Below are 24448 nucleotides of genomic sequence, written 5' to 3'. Positions count from 1 at the left end.
ATGCCGCCGTGACGATGTGAGTTTGACACCTCTAGTTTAGGGTAATAATGACCAGCATTTTTGTTTTTAACCTTAATCATATCCAACTTCATTTGCATTTTTAATTTGCTAGCCACGTACATGATTGTGTTGACATATAACTGCTACATTCAGGGAGAGTGTTATAGAGTTATCAATAAACACAAGAGACCTAGATGGCATCGACAGCACTATAATCAAAAACAATTGGGGCAAAGTAGATGAAAGGTAATCTACTAGGATTGAGAGTAGCAATTAGGAAGAACAAAACTGCCTTTGCAAAATATGGAAGCAACGGGTTTATATTTGCAACAAGTAGCAAAATTCACAACGCCAAGGTGACTACCCCAAAGATGAAGCTGCATAAATCAATTGCAAACTTGAAATATGACATGGACAGATAATGTCTGCTGCTAAACCACCAGGGGACAGTAGAAGATTTCATTTGAAAGTTCAGAAAATTACTGAAGTTTTCCCAAGAACAGAGCATCTCCTGTTGGCATCCTTTTAAAACTTAAATGTTTTATGGGGGCTGGGACACTTTATTACTATGTGACATGAGCTACTTTCTGATTGTTAGCTCACTGAAAAGCCTGCATTAAGAAGCTGTATGTCTTCAAATTTACCAAACTAGCTGGGCTTTTGGAGTCAAATTCTCCAGAAACCTGTTGTACATAACTCGCATGTCTTTTATTCAGCTGTTCATGATAAATAATAGACAACTTGCAGAAACATGTGGAAACCAACAAATATGTTGGATGGGTTGGCCCTTCCTTCTTTCCTTCTATCTGAAAGTTTGTGAAGATTTCCAAAACCACATCAAAGATATGTTAAGGTAGGTGGCATTTGATAATAGCAATAGCATTTAGACTTATATACCGCTTTATAATGCTTTACAGCCCTCTCTAAGTGGTTTACAGAGTCAGCCTATTGCCCCTAACAATCTGGGTCCTCATTTTACCCACCTCGGAAGGATGGAAGGCTGAGTCAACCTTGAGCCTGGTGAGATTCAAACTGCCAAATTACAGGCAGCCAGCAGTCAGCAGAAATAGCTTGCAGTACTGCACTCTAACCACTGCACCACCGAGGCTCATAATATCAAAAAGGATCTCAAATCATACGATCAAATGTGGTGTTTGGGGGTTTAATGGTCCACTCCACCAAATCAGCTGGAACAACAATCTCAAAAACATTTAAGCAACATTCTGGACAAAATAATAGATTCCCATCAATCAGTGAAGTCAGCATTCTTGAATTTTAAAGACATGGATCATGTTAGATGTAATTAATAGAAGAGCATTTGAGAGAGAGGGGGGAAAAAAGAAGGAATCCATCCTCGCAAAATCATTGTCTGTGATCTTTGTGACCGAGTGGACGCTGTGACACAATCTGCCACATCATTCTCATAAAAATAAGGGGCCAAAGAAAACTTATAAACGACTGGAGTTTGGCTGCTGGACAGCAGGTGGCAGCATCTAGCTGATCTACAGAAGTCACATCCTTAGTTTGCAAATTAAAACAATAAGTTGTTTTTTCTTTTAACTCTGACAATTATTAGTGTAATACTTTCTCTTTTTCCTCTGGTGCCATTCCTTACACAAATCACCGCATCGCCTGTCACATCATTCCAAGCCCTTATACTCAGTCTTCCATCATTTATAATTGGTTAGAATCTTTGAAGAAGGCCATAAATGTCTATTAGGCTTCTTGATGGCCACTGATATCTTGTCTCAATGATATAATGCACAAAATTTCAGATAAAGGCAGTATTAGCCTTAGTAAGACCACTCCTAGAGTACTGCATCCAGTTTTGATCACCACACTATAAAAAAGATGTTGAGACTCTAGAAAAAGTGCAGAGAAGAGCAACCAGGATGATTAAGGGACTGGAGACTAAAACATGTGAAGAACGGTTGCAGGAACTGGGCTTGGCTAGTTTAGTGAAGAGAAGGACCAGGGGAGACATGATAGCAGTCTTCCAGTATTTGAGGGGCAGTCACAGAGAGGAAGGGGTCAAGCTATTTTCCAAAGCACCTGAAAGCCAGACAAGGAATAATGGGTGGAAACTGAACAAGGAGAGATTCAACCTGGAAATAAGGAGAAATTTTCTGACAGTGAGAACAATCAACCAATGGAACAGCTTGCCCTCGGAAGTTGTGGGAGCCCCATCACTGGAAGCTTTCAAGAAGAAATTGGACTGCCATCCATCAAAAATGGTATAGGGTCTGCTTGGACAGGAGATTGGACTAGATGACCTACAAGATCCCTTCCAACACTGTTAATCTGTATCCACTTGGTTTTTTTTTAAGTCTTACTTATACTTCAGCTGAGTAGCTATTGAATTGTCTTAGATAGAAGTCTGATGTAATATGATGCTTGACTGGGAAAATTAAGAGTTTGCCGCTTGTTGCCAATCAGCAGTGGCAGGATGTGGATGGTCCTTAGCATATAGTTATCATTGCTTATCTACTATGCCCTCCATCACAGCTGCTTTTCCCAGAAGACAGCAAACATGCCTGGAAATCTTAACTGGGGAACAGATGTTCACTAATGAAGTCAACAGAGGAATTTAGCATGCTTGTTCACCCAACCAGATCTTCGTGAAAACTTTTGCTTTGATGGCACTTCAAGCTGTTCAGGCAACACTAGCTGTCTTACTGAGCTGCAGCAGTAATGCAATTTGCATCATGAAAAGGCTTTATATTGCCTTGGGGAAGCGGGTGGGGTGGACTCTTCCTGGCAGACCCAAACTGAGAGGGGCTTCTTGCACAGATGCCAAGGCTTATTCCAGTTGGGTGAAAGTAGAGGAAGGTGTCCCTGGAGGGATATGAAACAAGCAATGGGACAGTTTTCCTTTGTTCTTTAGAAGGTGTGCTGCGTTGCTTCACGGAGTAGCTTCAAAGAGAGCACCGCTCAGAGCAAAACACCCCTTCAATGCTTTGTACGGTCCAACTACCTACTATTTCCTTTACAGATCTGTATATTTGTACTCCAGTTTTAGAGTGAAGGCAGTTTCACACCCTTTCGTTCCTTAGTGAACATTGATTAGGCAAGTTTAGAACCTAACTGACGTGTAAATTCACATTTCCTATTAAGTTGCTCTGAATGTTACGCATTGTGGACTTTCTTCCTTACTAATGCTGCCTTCTCAAATCTGGTGGCTTGGCAACATGTTAAATTACAATTCCCAGTCCTGCTTGTTAAGGATTATGGGATTTATTGTCCGGCACATCTGGAGGACATCAACTTGGAGAAGACCTGTATCGGAGTATACATGTTTTGATTGCTCATGAAAATGAAGGGATAAATCAAGGAAGACTGTTTTGGATCAATTATTGCTGACTTTTACTGCAATATGGGTATCATATAACTAATGTTGGTCTAAGCAGATCCTGATGGGAGCAGGGAAGAAAAACAAAAAGCATCCATTTCCATTTTTAGATCAAACCCCTCACATTTGCATTTATGATATATGAGAACCAGGCATTTTAACTCTGGCCAGGCAATTTTTCCTTCACCTTTTGTGAATGTTAGCCAAAATGGTAAGATGCTTTTTTTTTTTTTTTTTTTAAAAAGGACAGTAATATATTTAAATTGTATGGGCTCAATATAAATTTCAGTTGAATAAATAACATATGGGCATGAAATCAGGCTAGCTTTTCAAAGAGTCCTAAGATGTAAAAGAAGAGAAAGGAACGTGCCAAACCTCAACATTGACCCCAGATAGATTCGATGTGTGTCAGCCAGCCAGGCTTTCTGAGGAAAAAAAATATCAATCCTATTCCCCCCAAAAGTGCAGGAAGACAAGAAATCATCAGCCGATTTGAGTGGTCAAAGGAGAGACTTTTGCTCAGAGTCAAATTCCAAGGAGTCCTTCTGAGGTAAATTTCGACTGAGTTAGGCCTTTGTGCGTGATGGAAATAAGACACGGGCTATCTGCTTGTGGTTACTCAAATGGCAACAGAAGACAGATCCCTTTGACATTAAGTAAGTCTGCCCAGGGCTGTGGTTTTCATAACAATGCGTTATTTTAAGTAACAAAGTGCCCTATGTCAAAATTGACCCCAAAGTATTTCCATGCCTACCTTCAGGCTACCTACTGTCTGGCTTTTTCCCCTTATGGCAAGGGTGGAAAAAGCACATTCAGAAACAAGAGACGGAGAAGTAAAGAGGAAACCAGATCAACTCAGCTGCCACATCAAATGGGTGCAAAGTGAAAGAGGTTTGTTCTTGAAACGAGGTTTGTTGACTAGGTGTGGACTGGCCTACCGAAGAAAAGGATCGGGGGTATGTGTGACATGATAGCCCGCTTCCAATACTTGAAGGGCTATCACAGAACAGAGGGGGCCGGTTTATTCTCCGAAGCATCAAAGGGCAGGACAAGAAGCAATGGGTGGAAGCGATCCAACCTGGAAATAAAGAGGAATTTCCTGACGGTGAGAAGGGATTCATTAATGGATGGAATAGTTTGTCTTCCAGAGTTGTGGGAACTTCATTGTGGAAGGTTTTGGGGAAAAGGTTGGACAACCATTTGTCTGGGATGATGTAAGGTAGGGGGTTGAAGTAGAAGCCCACCGAGTTCCCTTCCAGTCTTATGACTCTATAGTTCTATGAAAAGGTTGGGAATGGATTTTTTTTAAAAAAAGTTTGAAGTGTCACCAGAGCGATCCAGACACATAACAAGCAACTGAGTCATTTGTTGGCTTTTGAAATTAATGCGGCAATTCATGCAGAGAGCCAGTGTGGTATCTTGACTAAGGTGTTGCTTGGTGTCCTGAAGACTCAGGTTGTAATCCTGCTCAGGCACCGGTGCTCCCAGGGAGGGATGTACTTTCCCCTCAATCTCAACTATTTTGTATGGGTGCTTTTTTAGAATTAGAATAACAGAGTTGGAAGGGGTCTCGGAGATCTTCTAGTCCAACCCCCTGCTTAGGCCTAGACCATTTCAGACAACTGGTTATCCAATCTCTTCTTAAAAACCTCCAGTGAGCATTTGTTAAGATGAACATCTGACCGTTACCTTAGGGCCAGCAGATCCTGGAAGTCCAGGTGTTCCTGGTAGGCCTGCCTCACCCACTTCACCCTAAGGAAAAGATGCAAGAAAATGTAGTAACAAAATAATAATAATAATAATAATAATAATAATAATAATAATAATAATAATAATAACAACAACAACAACAACAACAACAACAATTTGCAAAAGTCACCAGATATCAGGACTTGAGAATCGAACTGCAGAGACTCTGGCATAAAGCAGTGTAGGTGGTTCCAGTGGTACTCGGCACACTGGATGCTGTGCCTAAAGACCTAGGCAAGCACTTGAAAACAATTGGCGCTGACAAAATCCCCATTGGTCAGCTGCAGAAGGCCACCTTACTGGGATCTGCTCGCATAATCCACCGATACATCACGCAGTCCTCAACACTTGACAAGTGTTCAACTAGTGATTTGTGATACGAAACCCAGCATGGTTTGCTCTGTATACTGTCATTTTTGTGTATAATAATAATAATAATAATAATAATAATAATAATAATAATAATAATAATAATAATAATAGAATTGAGAAGACAGGAACTGACAGTAAGTGCTGCCTATGCAAAGAAGCTGAAGAAACAGTGGACCACATGGTAAGCTGCTGCAAGAAGATTGCACAAACTGACTACAAGCAGCGGCATGACAAAGTAGCAACAATGGTGCATTGGAAGATCTGCAAGAAATATTATTTGCCTGTAAGCAAGAACTGGTGGGACCATAAAATAGAAAAAGTCATAGAAGATGAAAAAGTTAAATTGCTCTGGGACTTCAGAATCCAGACAGACAGGCACCTGCCACATAACACCCCGGTCTTAACAGCTGCCGATAAGAAAGACCAAAAAGTCTGGATAATGGATGTGGCAGTGCCTGGAGACAGCAGAAGAGAAGAGAAAGAACTGGAGAAGATGACAAAATACAAAGACCTACAAATAGTAATAGAACAACTATGGCAAAGGCAAGCAAGGGTAGTACCAATAGTTAATAGGTGCCTTGGGTGCAGTCCCAAAACAAATGGAGCACCATTTGAACATCATTGGCATTGACAAATTTGCCATCAGTCAATTGCAGAAGGCAGCTTTACTTGGAACAGCTTCCATCCCGCGGCGATACCTGTAACACCATCAAACATCCAGATTTGCCTATCCCAGATTCTTGGTAAGGACTCGATAGGTAGACAAAAATGCCAGACTCAGTCTGAACATCTGGCTGACTGTTTGATGAATAATAATAATAATCCCCCACCATATAACATCCCAGGCTTAACAATTGTGTATAAGAAAGATAAAAAAAGTCTGAATAGTGTACATAGCAATACTTGGAGACAGCAAAATAGAAGAGGAAAAATTGGAGAATAATCACAAAATAACAGAGGCCTGGAAATAGAAGTACCAAAAGTAACAGGCACCTTGGTTGCAATCCCAAAACAACTGGAGCACTATTTGAATGTCATCACATTGACAAAATTCTTATCGGTCAATTACAAAAGGCAGAATTACTTAGAACAGCTTATATCCTGTGACGATACCTTTTAACACTATCAAAAAAACTTTCCTATTCCAAGTTCTTGAGAAGGGCTCAGAAAGTAGATTAAAACGTGAAATCCAATTTAAACATCTGGCTGAAAGCAATGAACCATAATGATGAACCATAATGATGATGATAATAATAATAACAACAATAATAATAATTTTACAAAATATACCAAGAAATTGCAGCTTCCTGCAACACCAACAAAACTGCAAAAACTAGTAACTGCACTACTCGGAACACTGTACATTTTAAGAAGATACTTGGTTGATAACCAGGCAGCAACTCGTATCAACCATCAGTGCCATTCAATGATATTTGTGATATATTTTTAAATGTTCAGTTGACTGAATTTCATGTTTAATGAATCAAAGAGATAACAATAATAATATAGAGTGAACCTTTACAAAATGCAAGCTTTGGGGTAAGAAAAAAAACCCCACATAGTGCAGGATTCTTACTAGGAGACTACACCTACATTTTTAGGGGATGGGAGAATGAAGAAGAGTTCAACAATGCTTAGAAAAGCATAGTCAAGCTACACTCTCAGTCACCAAACTGGCATGGATTCCTCCTTTTGAAAGCAAAGAATGCTTGTCAGTCTTATTGTCTGAATCTTCAGGTTATGTTATTATCCTGCGCAGGAAGCATTGGGTTTTTTGCTCTCGCTTTGTGTCAGCATGTTAATGCAAAACACAGCAGGGAGGAAATGGTCTTGGATGATTAGGTTTTATATGTTCCTTATAAAATCCTTTTAAAGCAATGTTACCTTTGGTGGTTTCAGAATGATGCACACTAGAGCACACTAGAGCACTAGAAAAGAAACGTTTGCATTTGATGTTGGGAAGCTGTCTTTCCCAAAGTAACTTTCCCTTCCCTGTTTTGAGAGAACCTCTATGTCAGGTTCAACTCCAGCCTTCCAACCATTCTTTTCTCTCAATAATCAGAGAGCCATTGTAGGTAGTATAACCAGAAGCCAACATAGGTTTTGTCAAAATGAGATTGTGCCAATCAAATCTTATTGCTTTTTTTTTGACAAAGTGACTAAATTAGTTGGACCAGAGAAATGCTGTGGATGTCATTTACTTGGACTTAAGTAAGGCATTGGATAAAGTAGACCACAACCTACTTTTTGGTAAGATAGAAAAATGTGTGTTAGACAGCATTGACACCAAATGGATTCATAACTGGCTGACCAGCCACACTCAACATGTACTCCTCAATGGAACTACATCTACATGGAGAGAAATATGGAGTGGCATATCCCAATTTCTGCCTTAGACTCAGTAATCTTCAATGTCTTCATGAACGATTTATCTGAGGGAATAGAAGGGAGATGACCAAATCTGCAGATGACACCAAACTGGCAGGAATAGCCAACACTCCAGAAGATAGACTCAAGATTCAGAAGCATCTCAACAGATTTGAACCCTGGGCCCTATCTAACAAAATGAAATTTAATGGTGAGAAAGAACTTCTGTCTCAGTGAGGCATCTGTTCTAGCCTTTCTTTTCTCTCAGCAGTACAGAAACAATATAGATCAGAGTTTTCCAAATTTGGCAACTTTAAGACTTGTGGACTTCAACTCCCAGCTGGCTGTGGAATTCTGGGAGTTGAAGTCCACAAGTCTTGAAGTTGCCAAGTTTGTGGATCCCTGATGTAGGTAATGGTGAAGATGTTGAATTCCCTGGAGAGGGGAAGATTCAAGTTCTCATTCAAAAAAGTTCATTGGGTGACTCTAAGCCAGTCACTCTATCTCAGTCCTCACAGGGTTATTCTGGTGGGGGGGGGGGGAAAGGAAGGAGAAGCCAATTGTGTCTTGAGATTCTGAATGAAAATTGGGGTATAAATCTAATGTAATAAAATAAGAAAGGCAACCTAGGACTTTCTTCTTATGTCAAAACAAACCTTTTCTTCTACTGATTAAAAACTCAGACCTATGAATCCCTTCCTCTACTGTAAGAAGACGGCTCTTTCACTGATGCACGCCCACACAGCCGCCGATCAGTGACTGGCTTCATTCTCCTGAGAGCTGTAAAGCCACTAAGTGTTGCATAGTCAGCTAATGAAGAAAACATCATTGTCGTTGGAAAAGAGGCCATAAATTGTGCACACAGATGTGTAAAGATGGATCTGGGCCACAGAGACTATGATGTTCACTTCTCTGTAGAAGGACCACTCTTTGATTTATGCAGATTTCAAGAGAAGTCTGCCAAGTGTTACAACTTCAGCCAAATAATGTACACAAGCGGTTGCACAATATGCATAGCTGCAGACTGTCAGGAGTATTAATTCCTGTTTATAAAATTATCTTTTGAATTGCTCTCTTTATTAGCATTCTATCCTTTCACTGTCTGAAACGAAGTTGTCTCCTTTTCCATGCTTCTTCTCACTTACATTAGATTGAGTTGATCCATCTCTGATGGTCTGATATGATTATATCAGCATATAATGCTAGGATCATTTTTGTCCATCAAGAGTCGATAAACTCAGCCTTGAGAGATTCTTCTTTTCCAGAACCATTTAAGGGGAAGTGAACATGGAGCCCTTGATGCTTTCTGAGCATGGTTGTTTGATTACAGATGTTTCATTACCCAACTAAGTATGAAGGTGCATTCTAGTTGGAGAATAGAACATCTGCAATCAAACAATCGCATTCAGAGAGCACCAAGGATTCCATAGTTCAATCCAGAAGTATAGATACTAACTTCTGTTGGGAAAAAAAAATGCCTGTGTCATGGAGATCCTACATTGCAAAGCTTTCATTGATTTGGTTACAATAAGCTTTGATTAGGGATTGAACGAACCTATTATTTAGATGCTTAAAATGTGCAGACTATGGTCTAGTGTTCATCACTACCATAATAGCAATAGGAATAGCATTTAGACTTATATTCCACTTCACAGTGCTTTACAGACCTCTCTAAGTGGTTTATTGCCCCCAACAATCTGGGTCCTCATTTTACCCATCTTGGAAGGATGGAAGGCTGAGTCAACCTTGAGCCTGGTGGGATTTGAACTGCCAAATTACAGGCAGCCAGCAGCCAGCAGAAGTAGCCGGGAATACTGCACTGCAACCACTGCACCACCATTGAAAGAGTTATGACAGAGTTATGTGCCATTACTGTAATTAAATTTCCCTTGTTGAAACATTGTTGAAACAACACTCATCATAAAATTTTAGAATTTAGCCCTAGGAGCCAAAACAGTAGATTTAATAGTTGGATTTCAGAATTATTGCAACATGACCTTAGTATGAAATCCTGCCTTAATCGATCTGTGAAATTCACTTGAACTTACTGTATAATAAAAGCCACCAATCAAACTAAAATTGATCATAGTAAATGGAGCGGAAGAATAACTACCAATACGTTATGAAAGAATTGAAAAGAATTAACCAAGTAAAAGAGCTTCTGAATGTATTGCAAATGCAAATACTCTTAATGTGATGTATAATCAGTCTTTGTAGGATTATGTTATCTCAGAAGAATTGTGGAAATTGTTTATTCACAAGTGCTCTCACTTCTCTGGCACTTCTAACACTTCTCTGTGTTACTTCTCCTCCCTGATACGTAAACTTGCTAAGGATGGGAAAAGCTTATTGTAACCAAATGAACTTCTGTCAGGTGTTCTTATGGGTGCACCAAAATTAAATCAGCTTGTCAAGCAGAAATAGTCTCAAGCAACCAAAAAAGCATAATAGCACTGGAGAAATTGGAAACATCTTCAGGATCATATTCTCACAACAGATTTTACTCATTAATAATGCACACAGGATAGTGTTTCTCAACTGTAGGAACTTTAAGAAGTGTGAACTTCAACTCCCAGAATTCCCCAGCCAGGAGGTCAAATCTACATTACTTAAAGTTCTTAGGTTGAAAAACATTGATTAAGGGCTCAAGAGGAAATCACAATTCCTACAGTCCTGGGCTCTGGCACTCTTAGTCAAAGATGCCCACAGTAAGAAATTAAGTAAATGCCATGGCTAGGAAAATGGTTAGGTATCTATACATAAGATGAAAATGGTGTATCATATTCTGAGATGGCTCTGGTCAATTTTAATGAATTTAAAATGTGCCTACATTCTAATTCAATTTTTATGTTGTTCATACCTTCCTTCCATGATATCCTTGAAGTCCAGAGTCACCCTATAAATTCAAGTGAAAAGAAAAAGAAAGAGAGTGAATTAAACTACCTGGAGACTCAAACCAAAAGATTCTTTTAAAGAAAATGAACACAAATCAAGATTCTGAAGAAGATACTGAATAAGATGAGAATTAGACCACTGGAGGATATTCATGTCTTAAGAAAATAACTATGATATCCATAGTTAAGAGCCATTTTACCCTTTAAGATCCACATGAATTTGGTTGTTAAGAAGAATTGTCCTTAGACAGGAAAGGTAGTGCCATGCAGCAGAAGGAGAAATATATGGAAACTAGCAAACAAACAAAAAAAAATACTTGGATTTTGATTGACAATTTCTTTGCGTCCTAACAAAAGAGTTCTGTGTACGCTCATTACCCCATAGCTTATTAAACCGCTCTCCCAACTTTTGAATATTGAAAGTCAATTATGTTTTTCAAAATGTACCTTAGGTCAATTCATTTCACACAATTAAATACATTATCATTAAGAGTTGGATCCAGTGTAGAAACAATCCACAACCCAGTTTCTAAGATCATGTAATTTGGGAATTAGGAAAATTAACATCTAACACATTGGGGAATGTTCAAACAGCTGGTTAATTTTAGAACTGGATTCTTAAAAAAAAAAAAATCTTTTTTTAATTGCAAACATTTTCCTGGTTCAGCGGAGAAACACTTAGAACCGATCTCATCTTGGCAACTGGATTTCTAGCCATGTTTTGGCTAATGCAATGTTCATGCACAAAAGCGCTGAAATTTCAGAAGACGCTGCTAATTTCAAGGTATTTTACTCACCTTTGGTCCAGGAGGTCCTGGCAAACCCTAAAGAAAAAGGAACACAAGATCACTAAAGTAGCAAAAGTGGTCAAAGGATCTTAAGCTCTGGGATAAGATCTGACCTTCAATATGGTTTGCATTGATTGAATAATGTCTTCCACTGAATAGTGAAACTTTCACTGACTTTTGCTCAGTTCCAAACATGTGGAGTTTTATCTAAAAGCCAACTTTAAAAATAGAGCCAGGGAATCTTTTTTAATATCAACTTTCTATGAAATGGCACATTAATTATTCATTCCTTGCCACCCACAAGCAGCTAGACAATTATGAAATGTGAAATCTTGTAATGGGATTTTATTTCATAATTAAAGCAAAGTTAATTTTAAAAAAATCTTTGCTCTTGCATGGAATGGCTGAGTCTCCCTTCCTTCACTGTTAGCTGAACCCTCAGTTATGCAATGTAACCAGGACTAAAATGAGTCCAGAAACTTCATTCTAGGAGAAATATGACTTTTGTCTGATGAATAAAACGTTGCAGTGGAATTCATCTATTAACCCATGCAACCTCTGAAATTCAACATGTGTTCCATGTTGTTCTTCTCAGGCTCTGAGAAAACATTGTTAATGCAAACAAATGCAAGAAAAATGATTAAATGGCTTACCTTTCCATCCTTGCCAGATTCTCCGGTTTTCCCCTAGGGGAACAAAGTAACAAGACTTTCTGAGATACCACAGGTATCGTAAATCTGAGCAGGCCATCAAAGTAAATCTGAGTAGGCCAACAAACTCTTCATCATTTGAAGAGTTTCTTAACTTAAGAATTGGCTTGGGAGTGAAATGAGTTCAAACCATAATTACCTCAAGCTGGGCTCTTTCACAGATGGGAGTCATGAAATCGGCAGTCTTGTGTAGCCACCTCATGGCAGAATAACAGTATAATAGAGTTGGAAGGGACCTTGGAGGCCTTCTAGACCAGGGGTCTTCAACCTTGGCCACTTTAAGACTTGTAGACTTCAACTCTGAGGAAAGCTGGCTGAGGAATTCTGAGAGTTGAAGTCCGCAAGTCTTAAAGTGACCAAGGTTGAAGATCAATCCCCTGCTCAAACAGGAGACCCTATCAGAAAAATGGTAGTCCAACCTCTTCTTAAAAACCTCCAGAAGATATCAAAGGCTTTGATGCAACCTCAGAAACCGGTCAGACATAGAGGTAAAAGGTCCATTTAGAGGTTCTTGGAGAGAGGGAGATCCACATAGACATGAAAGACACTTACAGCTGGGCCCATTGGGCCAGGTGGTCCTGGAGTCCCGGGTGGTCCTGGGGGCCCAGGTAGCCCTGGAGGCCCTTGGCTGCCTGCCTGTCCTTGTTCACCCTGAGGTTCATTGAGAATAACATTACTATAAACTCAGCCAAATAACACGGGAGCACAAATAACAACCTAAGACAAGGAACACGGGTAAAGCCAAACAAGGTCTTGTTAGAAAGTCTCTGAAGGGGGTTTCCAAAACTCAGGCAAAGACTAACTGTGGATTGGCTGATAGTGCATTCCCACATTTTTAAAAACTTCCACTACAAGAAGTTGGATGGGAAAATGAGAGTGCATATATTAAACGGCATCCAATAAAGTGTTATAACTTTATTTGGATTTTCCTGTATCTAACGCTAAAATTCACATCACATGAATTTTTCTGTAGGTATGCATTTGAAGTACCCTAGTGATAAAACCTACTTGGGAAATTACTCCTATTGTGTCAATGGAATTCCATCTTTTGATCATGCAATACTTTATGGTGACATGAGACTATTTTCAATGACGCCTAACAGCACATTAAATTCACGTATGATGGAGCAAAACAAATTTTAATATAGCTCCATTTAGCCTATGACATCTGGTGAGGGTGTTGTTTGGTCTCTGACTTCTTCCTCCATCCCTGATAAGCCGCGGTGGCACAGTAGATTGCAATACTGCAAGCTACTTCTGCTGACCGCCGGCTACAGTTCAGCAATTCGATCCTCACTGGCTCAAGATTGATTCAGCCTTCCAAGGTCAGTAAAACAAGGACCCAGATTGTTGAGGGCAATATGCTGACTCAGTAAACCATTTAGACAGGGCTGTAAAGCACCATATAAGTCTAAGTGCTATTGCTATCCAGTAGGATTTCAGGTGGATCCTGGAAGGCCAATCCAGACCATCGGAATGCATAATTCACTCTAACAAGAGAACTTTGCATGAATGGGCATCTTGCTTATACAAGCACTCTGGCTGAGTTGAACCTTATCTACCAAAGCACATAGAACATTATTCCCCAAAATGAGGTTGACGTGGAGACTTCTGTCTATTGAAAGGTGTTATTGCTGGACAGCTGAGATGGTACAGGACTTGTTAGATGTCCACATATAAAATCTCTGCCAGTCCCAATTCTGATATTTATATAATTGTCTCTAAAGTCAGTGATGGCCCAGTAGATGTGGTCAAGCATTGTTTATACTTTCATGAAAATAATGGTCCTATTCACTATGGTATTAGAACAGGGGCCTTCAAACTTGACAGCTTTAAGACTTGTGGATTTCAACTCCCAGAATGTCATGTTAGCTCAGGAATTCTGAGAGTTGAAGTCCATAAGTCTTAAACTTGCAATTTTGAAGACCCTTGGTTTAGAACTATGGATAGCGAATTACCTTTGCTTAGTAGATTGTATTGTAAAACAGATTGGTTCCATTAAAATCAAATTAAACCCCTTTTTTTAATAAAAAAAACCCAAAGCATTATATTCTTGCTCTGCAATACTCTTTCTTCTAAGATCTTATATGGTCTAACAATACTTTCAAGACAAGTAACCACTCAACCACGTGTTCATGCTTAGCTGCTACACAAAGCGTGCAAATGCATTAAACCCCCATCTGTCAATTCTGTGAAATGGGGATGTGACTGAATCACTAGAGAATCTTTGCTTTTTCTAGTTTTAATGAAACCCTCTCCTAAGGAAGACGGGAAGCTGATTAATTATCAGTTTCAGAAATGAACAGACCAGGAGTAGGAGGAAAAGGAGAAGGATACCTGGAAGGTGCGTCTCTTTATGACTGGGGGCGGAGCCAGTCGCACTGAATTGAGAAGAGGCAACAACTGAAGACCGAGCCAGAAGGTCACAGGGAAAGGCCAAAGGTCACAAGGCAAAAGATGTCAGTAGGGCATCAAAAGTCAAACAGAGCAGCCAGGGAAGAAAATGGAAACAGGGGAAAAAGTAAAATAACCAAAGGAAGGAATAAAAGTAAGTCTGAGTTCATCAATATCAAGGAAGTGGGTGATGGAAAAAGCATTGTCATTGGGCACCTCGTGGCAAGCCTCTGAGCCGATCTGTTTCTGTTTTCCATTTAACTTCCACAACATAAGTGTTGCTGAAGCAGCTTCACTCTTCACAATTTAGAGCAGGGGTGTCCAACTTTGGCAACTGTAAGACTTGTGCACTTCAATTCCCAGAATTCCCTAGCCAGCCATGTCTGTTCCAAACTGGCTGGGAAGTTCTGGGAGTTTCAACTTCATAAGTCTTTAAGTTGCCAAGATTGGACGTCCCTGATTTAGAGTAGTCTAATTTCTACTCATATAATTTGGAAAATTTATAATGAATTCACCGGTTCATTCAGCCAAGTTCCACTGCAGTACAACAAAGATTCCTTAATTCTTTCTCAGTCTATCAAGAATACTGCTGCTGTTAGGAAGTATCTGGCCACACTATCTGTACTTTCCTATTTTTATTATGTATACTTCTCTTTGGAAAAGAACATCTGTAACTCAGATTGAACTATGGAGTTATTGGTGTTTTTCAAGCTTAGTTGTTGGCAGATGTTTTATTACCCAGCTAGTTAACAGCAGTGTGAGTGAGTACAAACCCTACCCTTATTCAGACTGATGGTATAACCTGGTTGGGTCGTGAATGTCCTCAAGCAAGCAAACTCAGAGAATGCTTTCTTTGCTTATTAACAAAGATGTCCTTAACAATTTTGGAGCATTTTTTCATCTTTTTCTGAGTAGTCAATACATTCTTACAATATGGATCCAAACAACAGGAGCCTTGGATGGCAAGCTCCAAGGGCTAGTATTTGGAATTTAACATGCAAATAAAATAAATAGAATCGCTGCAAAAAATATGGACAGGGTTCGAGTGTAATTCCTCAACCCTCAATTAATTCCATGAATGAAACAGGCAACTGAGTAGGACATGCAAGACAATGGAAGCACCTCTTTTCAGCAAAGTATCCAGCTCTAACCTGTAGAAGAGATTACTTTGGGGGTGGATTCCTGAAAGGTTGCATAAAATGAAATTCACATAGGGCCTATTGCCTATAACTCAATTCATCCATCCAGGCTACAAATGAGTCAAAAGTTACCAAATATTCTGGCAGGATTCAGTCACACTAACTGGGTCCAGATTTATTCTTTTAAAAATTCAAAGTCTCCACCCACTTCCTACAAAATGAGCCTGGTTAGTAGCTCATGAATTGTTGCACAAGCTGGCAAAATTGCATTACATCGTAAACTCATTTTCTATTGGCCAGGCAGAAAACAGTTGATGTATTTCAGCCATTGTAGGCAGTATTTCAGAGATGCGTTCATTGTTTACAGGCCCTGGCAATGAGTTCTGTAATGGAGAGACCTGCTTTTTTGAGCTGTTATTTCTCTCTATCTCTTTGGAAGATTAAGCTGCCATGGGTTAAAGGACTGGGTTTAGAAGTTCATAAATGAGATGGGATTATTTGACTCTGTGTCTACTTGGGCCTGAAATTTAAGACCCCGCAGGTGAATTATGTGTTAACTTGACTTTTTAAAATGTTCCTGTAAGCTTTTTTTTCCTCCTTGAGAAGTCAGCTAAATAAATTCTTTCAGTTTTTCTCTTACTAAACACGATAAGAGCTATCGGAGTAGCCACTTTATGATTTTCTATTCTCTTCAGCAATCCAAAGTTATCCAAAAATTATCTGTCCCAAATGATTTACTGCTACAAAAATTCTACTGACTATTCACATTAGGACTTTATTTCTACAACTGAAGCCCCACCCCCCACCCCTGTTTTCATCAAAATAAATGCAAGAAGAAACAAATCTTGTGGTGGCTGAAGTCTATTCCTATTTTGTGGGCGTAGAGATGTGCCAGAAGGTCTCCCATGACAACAGCTGTAGACACTCTAAAGATTTTTTTTTTTAACTCATGTTTAAAGATATTTGCTCTTTAGGGCAAGTCAAGTTCCAGTCTTGTTGCAAAATGAAATGGCTTTGTAATATTGCAGCCCTGCCATCCAATTATTCTGGGCGATGGTTTAAAAAAAGAGAACATGTTGTGGTGATATATTGGAAGCATAATTTTGGATTGAGAAGGCCACAATTAGAAGCAGATCCAAGGCCACATTGAGAATTAACCAGTGAACCACAGAAACAAAATTGCCATGATCCTTGGAGATCAAAAAATGAAGAGAATGAACCAAATTGGAGTCTGTATGATTATGTGTTACATGTAATCTGGTTAAGGCACTAAATTTAAGCACTCGTTGTGGTGGTGTGCCTTGAAATGCTGTTAGTTTCAAGGACGTAAACTGGACCAAGATCTTCTTACTGTTATTATGTCTCAATCTTTGCTTGATTATATCATTTCCAATAAACGGAGATTCTGGAGAATTATTTATTCATAATTTATAAATATGAAGATCTGCATATTTTCTAAAGATGTGAACTAAAACTTTGCTGATGAGAAGATAACTTTAAAAACTTTCCCAGTTTGTATTTGGTACTCAATTCCTCAAGTCTGCCATTACTGGGGAAGGCAAATTTTGAGAAGCCATTTGTAAGAAAATTTATAAACAGCAGTGCTGAAAGGTGGATGTTGTGACAGGAGCTCTTCTACTATGTACAAAAATACTGAATACATAAAATAAAAAAAAGTTTAGGAGGAAGCAGTTGAGTTTTGGTGGTACCTCATAGAGTCATCAAAATAAAACATCAAAGTCTCACAAAATGGCCATAACTTATTGTTTTCTGGAATTCTCCTTAAAATCTCCAAAGATTTTTGCCATTCTTGCTGGCAATCTTATTTAAATTAAGGTGAGAAAACCAAATCAAATAAAAATCCAATCAAAACCCAAATTAACATACCTTAACTTTAATGTTGATGTCCTGCAATGGCCATCTGCATTTGTGGCTTATAGAGTGAGCTAGGAAATTCTAGTTATGCTGAAGGCCATAAAAAAAAAAACACAACAGTTGGGAACAGCTGCTCTAAATTGATGACCCTGGAATTCCTACTGGTATTATCAGAAATTACTGGGAACAATGCAAAGACTGCCTCGTTTCTCTATAGCAAAAGCCTCAGTAAGGGGGTATGACTATAAGGCATGGGATTAGATGTCCATTTTGCCAGTGTGACCTTCCTGATTATCCACAGACACGTTACAAAAAGTTTGGTATTGTTCAGGGTATGCAATATCCCTTTTTTGTTGTTGTTTTTTGCAACAGGACTGGTAAAGGTCAAACCATTTCTTTCTCACAAACCTTCAATGCAAGGATGTGATTAGAACGCAGAGCTGCAAGTGTGGTGCTTAGGTATTCCTGGGGGGACAGTGGAAACACACAATGGGGTCAATTCAGTTCACTGTATCATCAAAATCATAAAACCAATGTGGTAGTTCAAACATCAGTTTGGTTTGAAAACTCAACCCAGATGTTGTGCTTGTATCTGTTGTGGGTTTTTTTTTTACCTGTTTTGGTCACCTCATCTGTTTTCTAGGCTGGTATTGTGTAACAGCAGAGGTCTCCAAACTTGGCAACTTTAAGACTTGTGGACTTCAACTCCCAAAATTCTATGCTGGCTGGAGAATTCTGGGAGTTGAAGTCCACAAGTCTTAAAGTAGCCAAGGTTGGGGACCCTAACACATGCATAATCTCCCAGTGTGCTAATTTCCTCCACTGAAACAACAGTATCAATGGATACTACATTACAGTGGAATTCCATTTCAGGTCTTACTTCACTAACAGTAAAAAGAGGAAAAGTAATCCAATAACATCCATCTATATATCATTAAAAGTTGACACTAATACTGCAGTCAGACCTTGGTCAACTATTACTCAAACTATATAAGAAAAAAAGTGGAATATTCCTTTATCATTATTCCTTTCTCTCTTTTAAAAGCATATATAAAATATTTGCTGGCAGGAGATGCAAGAAATCTATTTGCTATTAAATCCATATCATGCAGATATGCAGGGTTTTTTTTGACTAATATTGATTACTGACTAAGAAATCAGTTGTGAGATTGGCAATTGTGCCCTTCTAATTGTGTTTAACTTCGATAATCTCTATCCATTGTAGCTTACATATTATGGAAATTAAAGTCTATCATATTTAGAGGGCACCAGATGGGGGGAAATGCTTCATCTAAAAAAAAAAAGTTTGCAACACAGGCTGAAATTTTAAATAACATGATTTTGGGGGGGGGGGGGCAATATTACCTGGAAATGAAATGAAAAACATTTCTATGATTTAAAACTTTGGGGAGGGAGGCATTTAAGAATATCTTTGGCAATATTTTGAAATGTAGCAGAATTAAATTAAAAACAACAACAATACAGCCTTCGTCCAGATTAGCTTTTTTAGTTAAATTCCGAAATTATGCTGGCTACAGTTCCTATCTTTTAGGATTTCAGCTCCAAAGGAGAAAGCAGAATATGAACAGCTGAAGGCATAGCCTCCCCCCTTTGCAAAGTTTTGTTGACTTTTCTCAGCCTTGTTCTTTGTTCTTTGATCTCTTACCACTGAGCTCATAATGGGATGGAGAGAGATTTCTTAAATGATAATTCTAATAACCAACAGCATCCTAAGCTGAGATGGCCGGATTCTTTTCTCTTTGTAGCCCTATATTTTTTACTTCTTTTATTTTATCATCATGCTCTGGTCTCTTCATTTTGATCAGCGTATGGTGAACTTACATCTGAACTCAGAAATTGTTCAGATACCAGCCAATGCTTAATACTCTACTGCCATTGCTTTATTAAGTAAATACACTTGGCCAGAACATCAAGTTAATCAGCCAGCTTTCGGTTCCTACCCCTTTCTGTTTCAGATGCCTCTGAAAGGTTTATTATCTGCATACGGTTGTCATCCAGAATTCTTCACCAGCTGCAGCTCCAAATTTCTCTTGGAGGAAGTCCAGATCTCAAGTCTGTTTTCCAAAGGGATTTTCAAATCCCGAACAGAAAGTATTTAAGCTTCTGCCTCTATTATCATTTCAGCCTCTATGTTTGATGTCTTTCCAACGTATTCCATAAAGCAATAGACATTGTTTGTGATGGATTAGATCTATTTGAACCTCATGATACATGCCTTCCACTTTGACTTTGGAAGCAGAGGAATCAAGATAAAGAAATCAACTGGGCAGCTTTCTTAGCTATCTGGAATTTTGTGAATATGTGAAGAATATTAGGATATTCTTCCCAGCCAGCCTTTGTAACTTTTTTTGGCTCCTAGGTCAGGGTTACAAATCTCATTCATGACTATAGATGCCAGCTAAGAAGTATATATATACACATATATACATATATATACATACATATACATATATATACATATACATATACATATACACACACACACACACACACACACACACACACACACACACATATATATATATATATATATATATATATATATATATATATATATATATATATATATATATATATATATATAAAACTTTACAACTTTAAAAGCACAACTATAATGATGTGGGAAAATACCTGAACAAAGCTGAATATATCTATCTATCTATCTATCTATCTATCTATCTATCTATCTATCTATCTATCTATCTATATATATATATAGTATTCAGCTTTGTTCAGGTATTTTCCCACATCATTATAGTTGTGCTTTTAAAGTTGTAGCAAAGTTTTGGCATCATCTGCCATCATCAGGCTTCTGCATTGTGTTCACCTGTATTCTTCACTAATGTACTTACTAACAGCCAACGGATTCCAAAGAAAGAAGATTACCCATCTAATCCAAAAAGAAACCCCAACCAAAATCCAAGACAGAGAACAAGAGAACGGCAAAGCCCTCCTCCCATATATAAAAGGCACTACAGACAAAATCAGCAAGATCCTTCAAAAACACAACATTAAAGCAGCATTCTGCACAAACAGAAAAATATCCACCATCCTAAGAAACCCTAAAGACAGAATCGAGTTAGAAAACCAAGGAGTATACAAAATCCCTTGCACTGCCTTCCCCACCACATACATCAGACAAACTAACAGAAGAATAAGTGCACGCATTGAAGAACACAAGAACTCAATCAAAAAAGAACTGACCTCTTCCCTAGTCCAACACCTTAAAGCCACAGGATATGAGATTGACTTTAAAAATACTGGAACTATCGCCAAAACCAAACACCTCAACAACAGAATAATCAGAGAAGCCATAGAGATAGAAAAACACCGACACAGCATGAATAAATGAGATGATACCTCCCGCCTACCAGCCATTTGGAAACCCGCCCTCATGAACAGACGAGTACCTAACATGAAGAATGACACTAGACCCACATCCACGAGGGCCACACAAGATGCTACCACCACACTTCCATGTAGAAAGCAGACTCACACCCACACAGAAGATGAGACACGACCACGGACCAGAAGCCGCACTGCAGCTGCATCACTACCCACTTCAAACCCCTCCGACCCATACATGAAGCGAACTGACGCCCACCATGAAGATGCAGCACGACCATGAATGCGAAGCCAAACAGCAGGATCACAGCTCACACAGCTCAAATCCCCCAGCAACTAAGACTAACCTGAGCACAACCAAGCCACCACCTGAACAGAACACACCCCTAGCCAATCATAACACAGCCAACCCTCCAACCAATCAGAACGCAGCCAAACCCCCAACCAATGAGAACACCCCCCCACCCAATCAGAACTCAGCCAAGCCCCCACCCAATCAAGTCACACCCCCACTAGCAGTTAAAAGGAAGAAGCAGCTGCAAGCTGCACAAAGAAGCACAAAGCCGAAGACACAAGCCTGGGGATGATGAATGAATGAGACTTTATCGAAACGTCGCCTAGATACTTCTAATTTTACGTGGGAGAAAACCCGAATAACCAAAGATCCATATATATATATATTCAGTTTTAAATTTGGGGCTAGCCTACTGCTGTGCCAGAATGGTTTTTTCTTCATGAGGTCATTCATCATTTATTAGGATGCAGTAAAAAAGCTGGAACACGCTTCCTCACTAGTCCAACACATGAAAGCAACAAGTCATAGCATTGACTTCAGTGGCACCAAAACCCTAGCCACTATAGAAAACCTCAGCCACAGAATTATCAGAGAAGCCATAGAGATTGAAAAAAGACCTGAAAGCATGAATAGAAGAGATGATTCCACCAGACTGTCAATTATTTGGAAGCCTGCACTCTCAAACAAAAAAATCTCCACACTAAAAGCCAGGTAAACACCTGGGCACAAACAGATCCCCCCTGATACCTCCAGCTCAAACACACCCCAACCAGGCACCCAGATGAAATCTAGTTTCCTAATAAATTATAGCCATCCATTTACTCAGAGCCAAGCTGCACTAAAAGCCTCCAATACTGGAACACAATGTTGCCAGCCAATCAAGACAAAAAAAGCCACAAAACAGACAGAAGATATTAGAAACACCAATCAAGCAGAACACAGCAAATTCCAAGACCAATAAACACAGACAAGACTTCCAACCAATCAGGATGAAGAAAAAAACATTCTGGCACAGCAGTCGGCTAGCCCCAAATTTAAAACTGAAACGGCTGTGAAAGTCTGACTCACAGACGAACACAATACAGAAGCCTAATGATGGCAAATGAGATTCTGCCGAAACGTTGGTACAACTTTAAAAGCACAACTATAATGACGTGGGAAAATACCCGAACAAAGCTGAATGCCATTGTTTTGTTTTGGTTAATCAAAGGACATGCACTCAAGAAACTGAGCCTGCCTTAAATCAATCTCTCTCTCTCTCTCTCTCTCTCTCTCTCTCTCTCTCTCTCTCTCTCTCTCTCCTCGTAGATTTTCATGGGTATAGGTATGTAGGTCTAGGTGTGTTCGGGTCTTTTCCCATGTAAGATTAAGAGTATCTTGGCAATGTTTCAACGAGGTCCCACTCGCCATTTTCAGGCTGGTGCTTTTGGCTTCGTGCTTGTGTGAGCAAAGTGTGATCGGAGCTGCTGTCTCCCTATATATACTGGTGGGGAGGTTGGCTGTGTTGTCATTTCTTGATTGGTTGATGGAGTTGATGTTTGCAGATTGGCTGGCTTTTTCATAAAAACATGTGTGGCTGAGGTATTGGCTGTGTGTCTATCAGCCTCCTGTGTTGTAACGACTTGGGTAATGGGCTGTGTGATGATCTTCTGAGTTCTATTATTTTGACATCCTGGGTCTTGTGCTGTAATCTCCTGGGTTGTAATGACCTGGGTCATGGGCTATGTGATGACCTTCTGAGTTCTATTGTTGTGGCATCCTGGGTCTTGTGCTGTAATCTCCTGGGTCGTTGACTGTGTTGCAACATCCATCTTACATGGCTGGCTGAGGAATTCTGAGAGTTGAAGTTCACAAGTCTTCAAGTTGCCAAGTTTGGAGAACTCTGCCTTAGATTGACTCCTCAATTCTTGCATCCCTACCCTCCCATGTCAACCATGAGGTCATGAAGAATAACAAAATAAAAGGCAATTGGCTAAGTAACAAATGTGGGAAGACTATTGATAGGAAACTAACCTATTTGAAAGTGAAAGACCACATGTTAGGAGTTGCTGCAGAGCACTCAATGGATAGGACTAGTGGTTTCCCAACTTGCTTAGAGGCTTCTTGAGTGATCGTGATGGAATTCTGGAAAAGATGGACTTCATCCAGCAAAGACTCTTGATTTCTAGCTAACTATTTGTACCAAGATCTTGTTCTGGCTTTTTATAACTTGTAACTTAGATTGAGATTTAGACTTTATAATCACTCCTTGTGGCCCTAACCCTCCTAGAAATTCTGGAGCCCTCGTGGTACAGCATTACGGTACTCAGAGATTGACCCATTTCTGAACGCTCACATGGGATAATGCTTTCTCCTAGCAGTATAGCTCATCAATCAATGTGCCATAGACCATATTTTCTAAGAAAACAAATTTATCTGGATGTACATTAGGATTTCATGACTAATTCTCCATGTTTTAAAGAGCAATCTATTAAGTAGATAAATGTAAACTTTGGCTGAAATTTGATGGATTTAAGAAATCTTCCAAGTTGAGATTTGGAACATGAAGTTCTCTTGAGCATTATTGTTTATTGTCCAGATAATCTACAGGAATAACTTTTCTTTTCAACTCCAATCAGCTTCACATAAACAATTGCTGAGTGGAGATTTTGGCACTGAAATATTGTTTTGATGCCTTTCAAGAAACACAATCAAATCTCATCACGTGCAATGCTGGCTTTGTTAAATATTTGATTTATTTTTTTCGGTTTAATGATAATTGTATGCTGTTTTATTTTGATTTTAGGGATGTAATCTGGCAAGAGTCATTTTTAAAATTGGCAGGGTACAAATCATACACATATCGTATGGTTAAGAATTCAAATAAGATTCTGTGGTAATGATTAAGTTTGCATTGCATTCTCAGTGAATTAGCATTGATTAGGGCTATACCATTGGCCCCAGAGATTTTTTAAAAAAGCCATCAATGTCATCAAAATCATATTCAAAAGTTTCTTAAGACATTTGGAGCAGACAAAGACAATACTTATCCTCCTGAACTTTCTTTTCTTCTCCTATTCCTTGGTCATCCACTTTTTATTGTAAGGATAAATTTTATGCAACAAATGGAAATGTAGTTTTTTTATTGCCTTTAGAGGGTTTTTGAGATTT

At 39.1% G+C, this 24448-nt stretch overlaps 1 protein-coding gene across 1 annotated transcript in view; it reads right to left on the bottom strand.

Annotated features, from left to right (window-relative positions):
- The window catches only part of COL13A1 (collagen type XIII alpha 1 chain), a 128208-nt gene that overhangs the window by 68241 nt on the left and 35519 nt on the right, over positions 1-24448 (bottom strand). Inside the window, exons 12-17 of the mRNA XM_087932127.1 lie at positions 18046-18102; positions 12782-12880; positions 12173-12205; positions 11529-11555; positions 10698-10733; positions 5039-5101 (exon numbers count right to left, since the gene is read on the bottom strand). Coding sequence (XP_087788253.1) covers positions 5039-5101; positions 10698-10733; positions 11529-11555; positions 12173-12205; positions 12782-12880; positions 18046-18102 — 315 coding nt within the window. The remainder of the gene's footprint in view (positions 1-5038; positions 5102-10697; positions 10734-11528; positions 11556-12172; positions 12206-12781; positions 12881-18045; positions 18103-24448) is intronic.

The sequence above is a fragment of the Pseudonaja textilis genome, chromosome 4 (assembly GCF_049901715.1).
Source record: "Pseudonaja textilis isolate UNSWEBS1 chromosome 4, rPseTex1.2, whole genome shotgun sequence".
NCBI classification, from domain to species: domain Eukaryota; kingdom Metazoa; phylum Chordata; class Lepidosauria; order Squamata; family Elapidae; genus Pseudonaja; species Pseudonaja textilis.
Note: the sequence above shows the minus strand (reverse complement) of the source record. Positions and strands in the feature narration are given on the sequence as shown.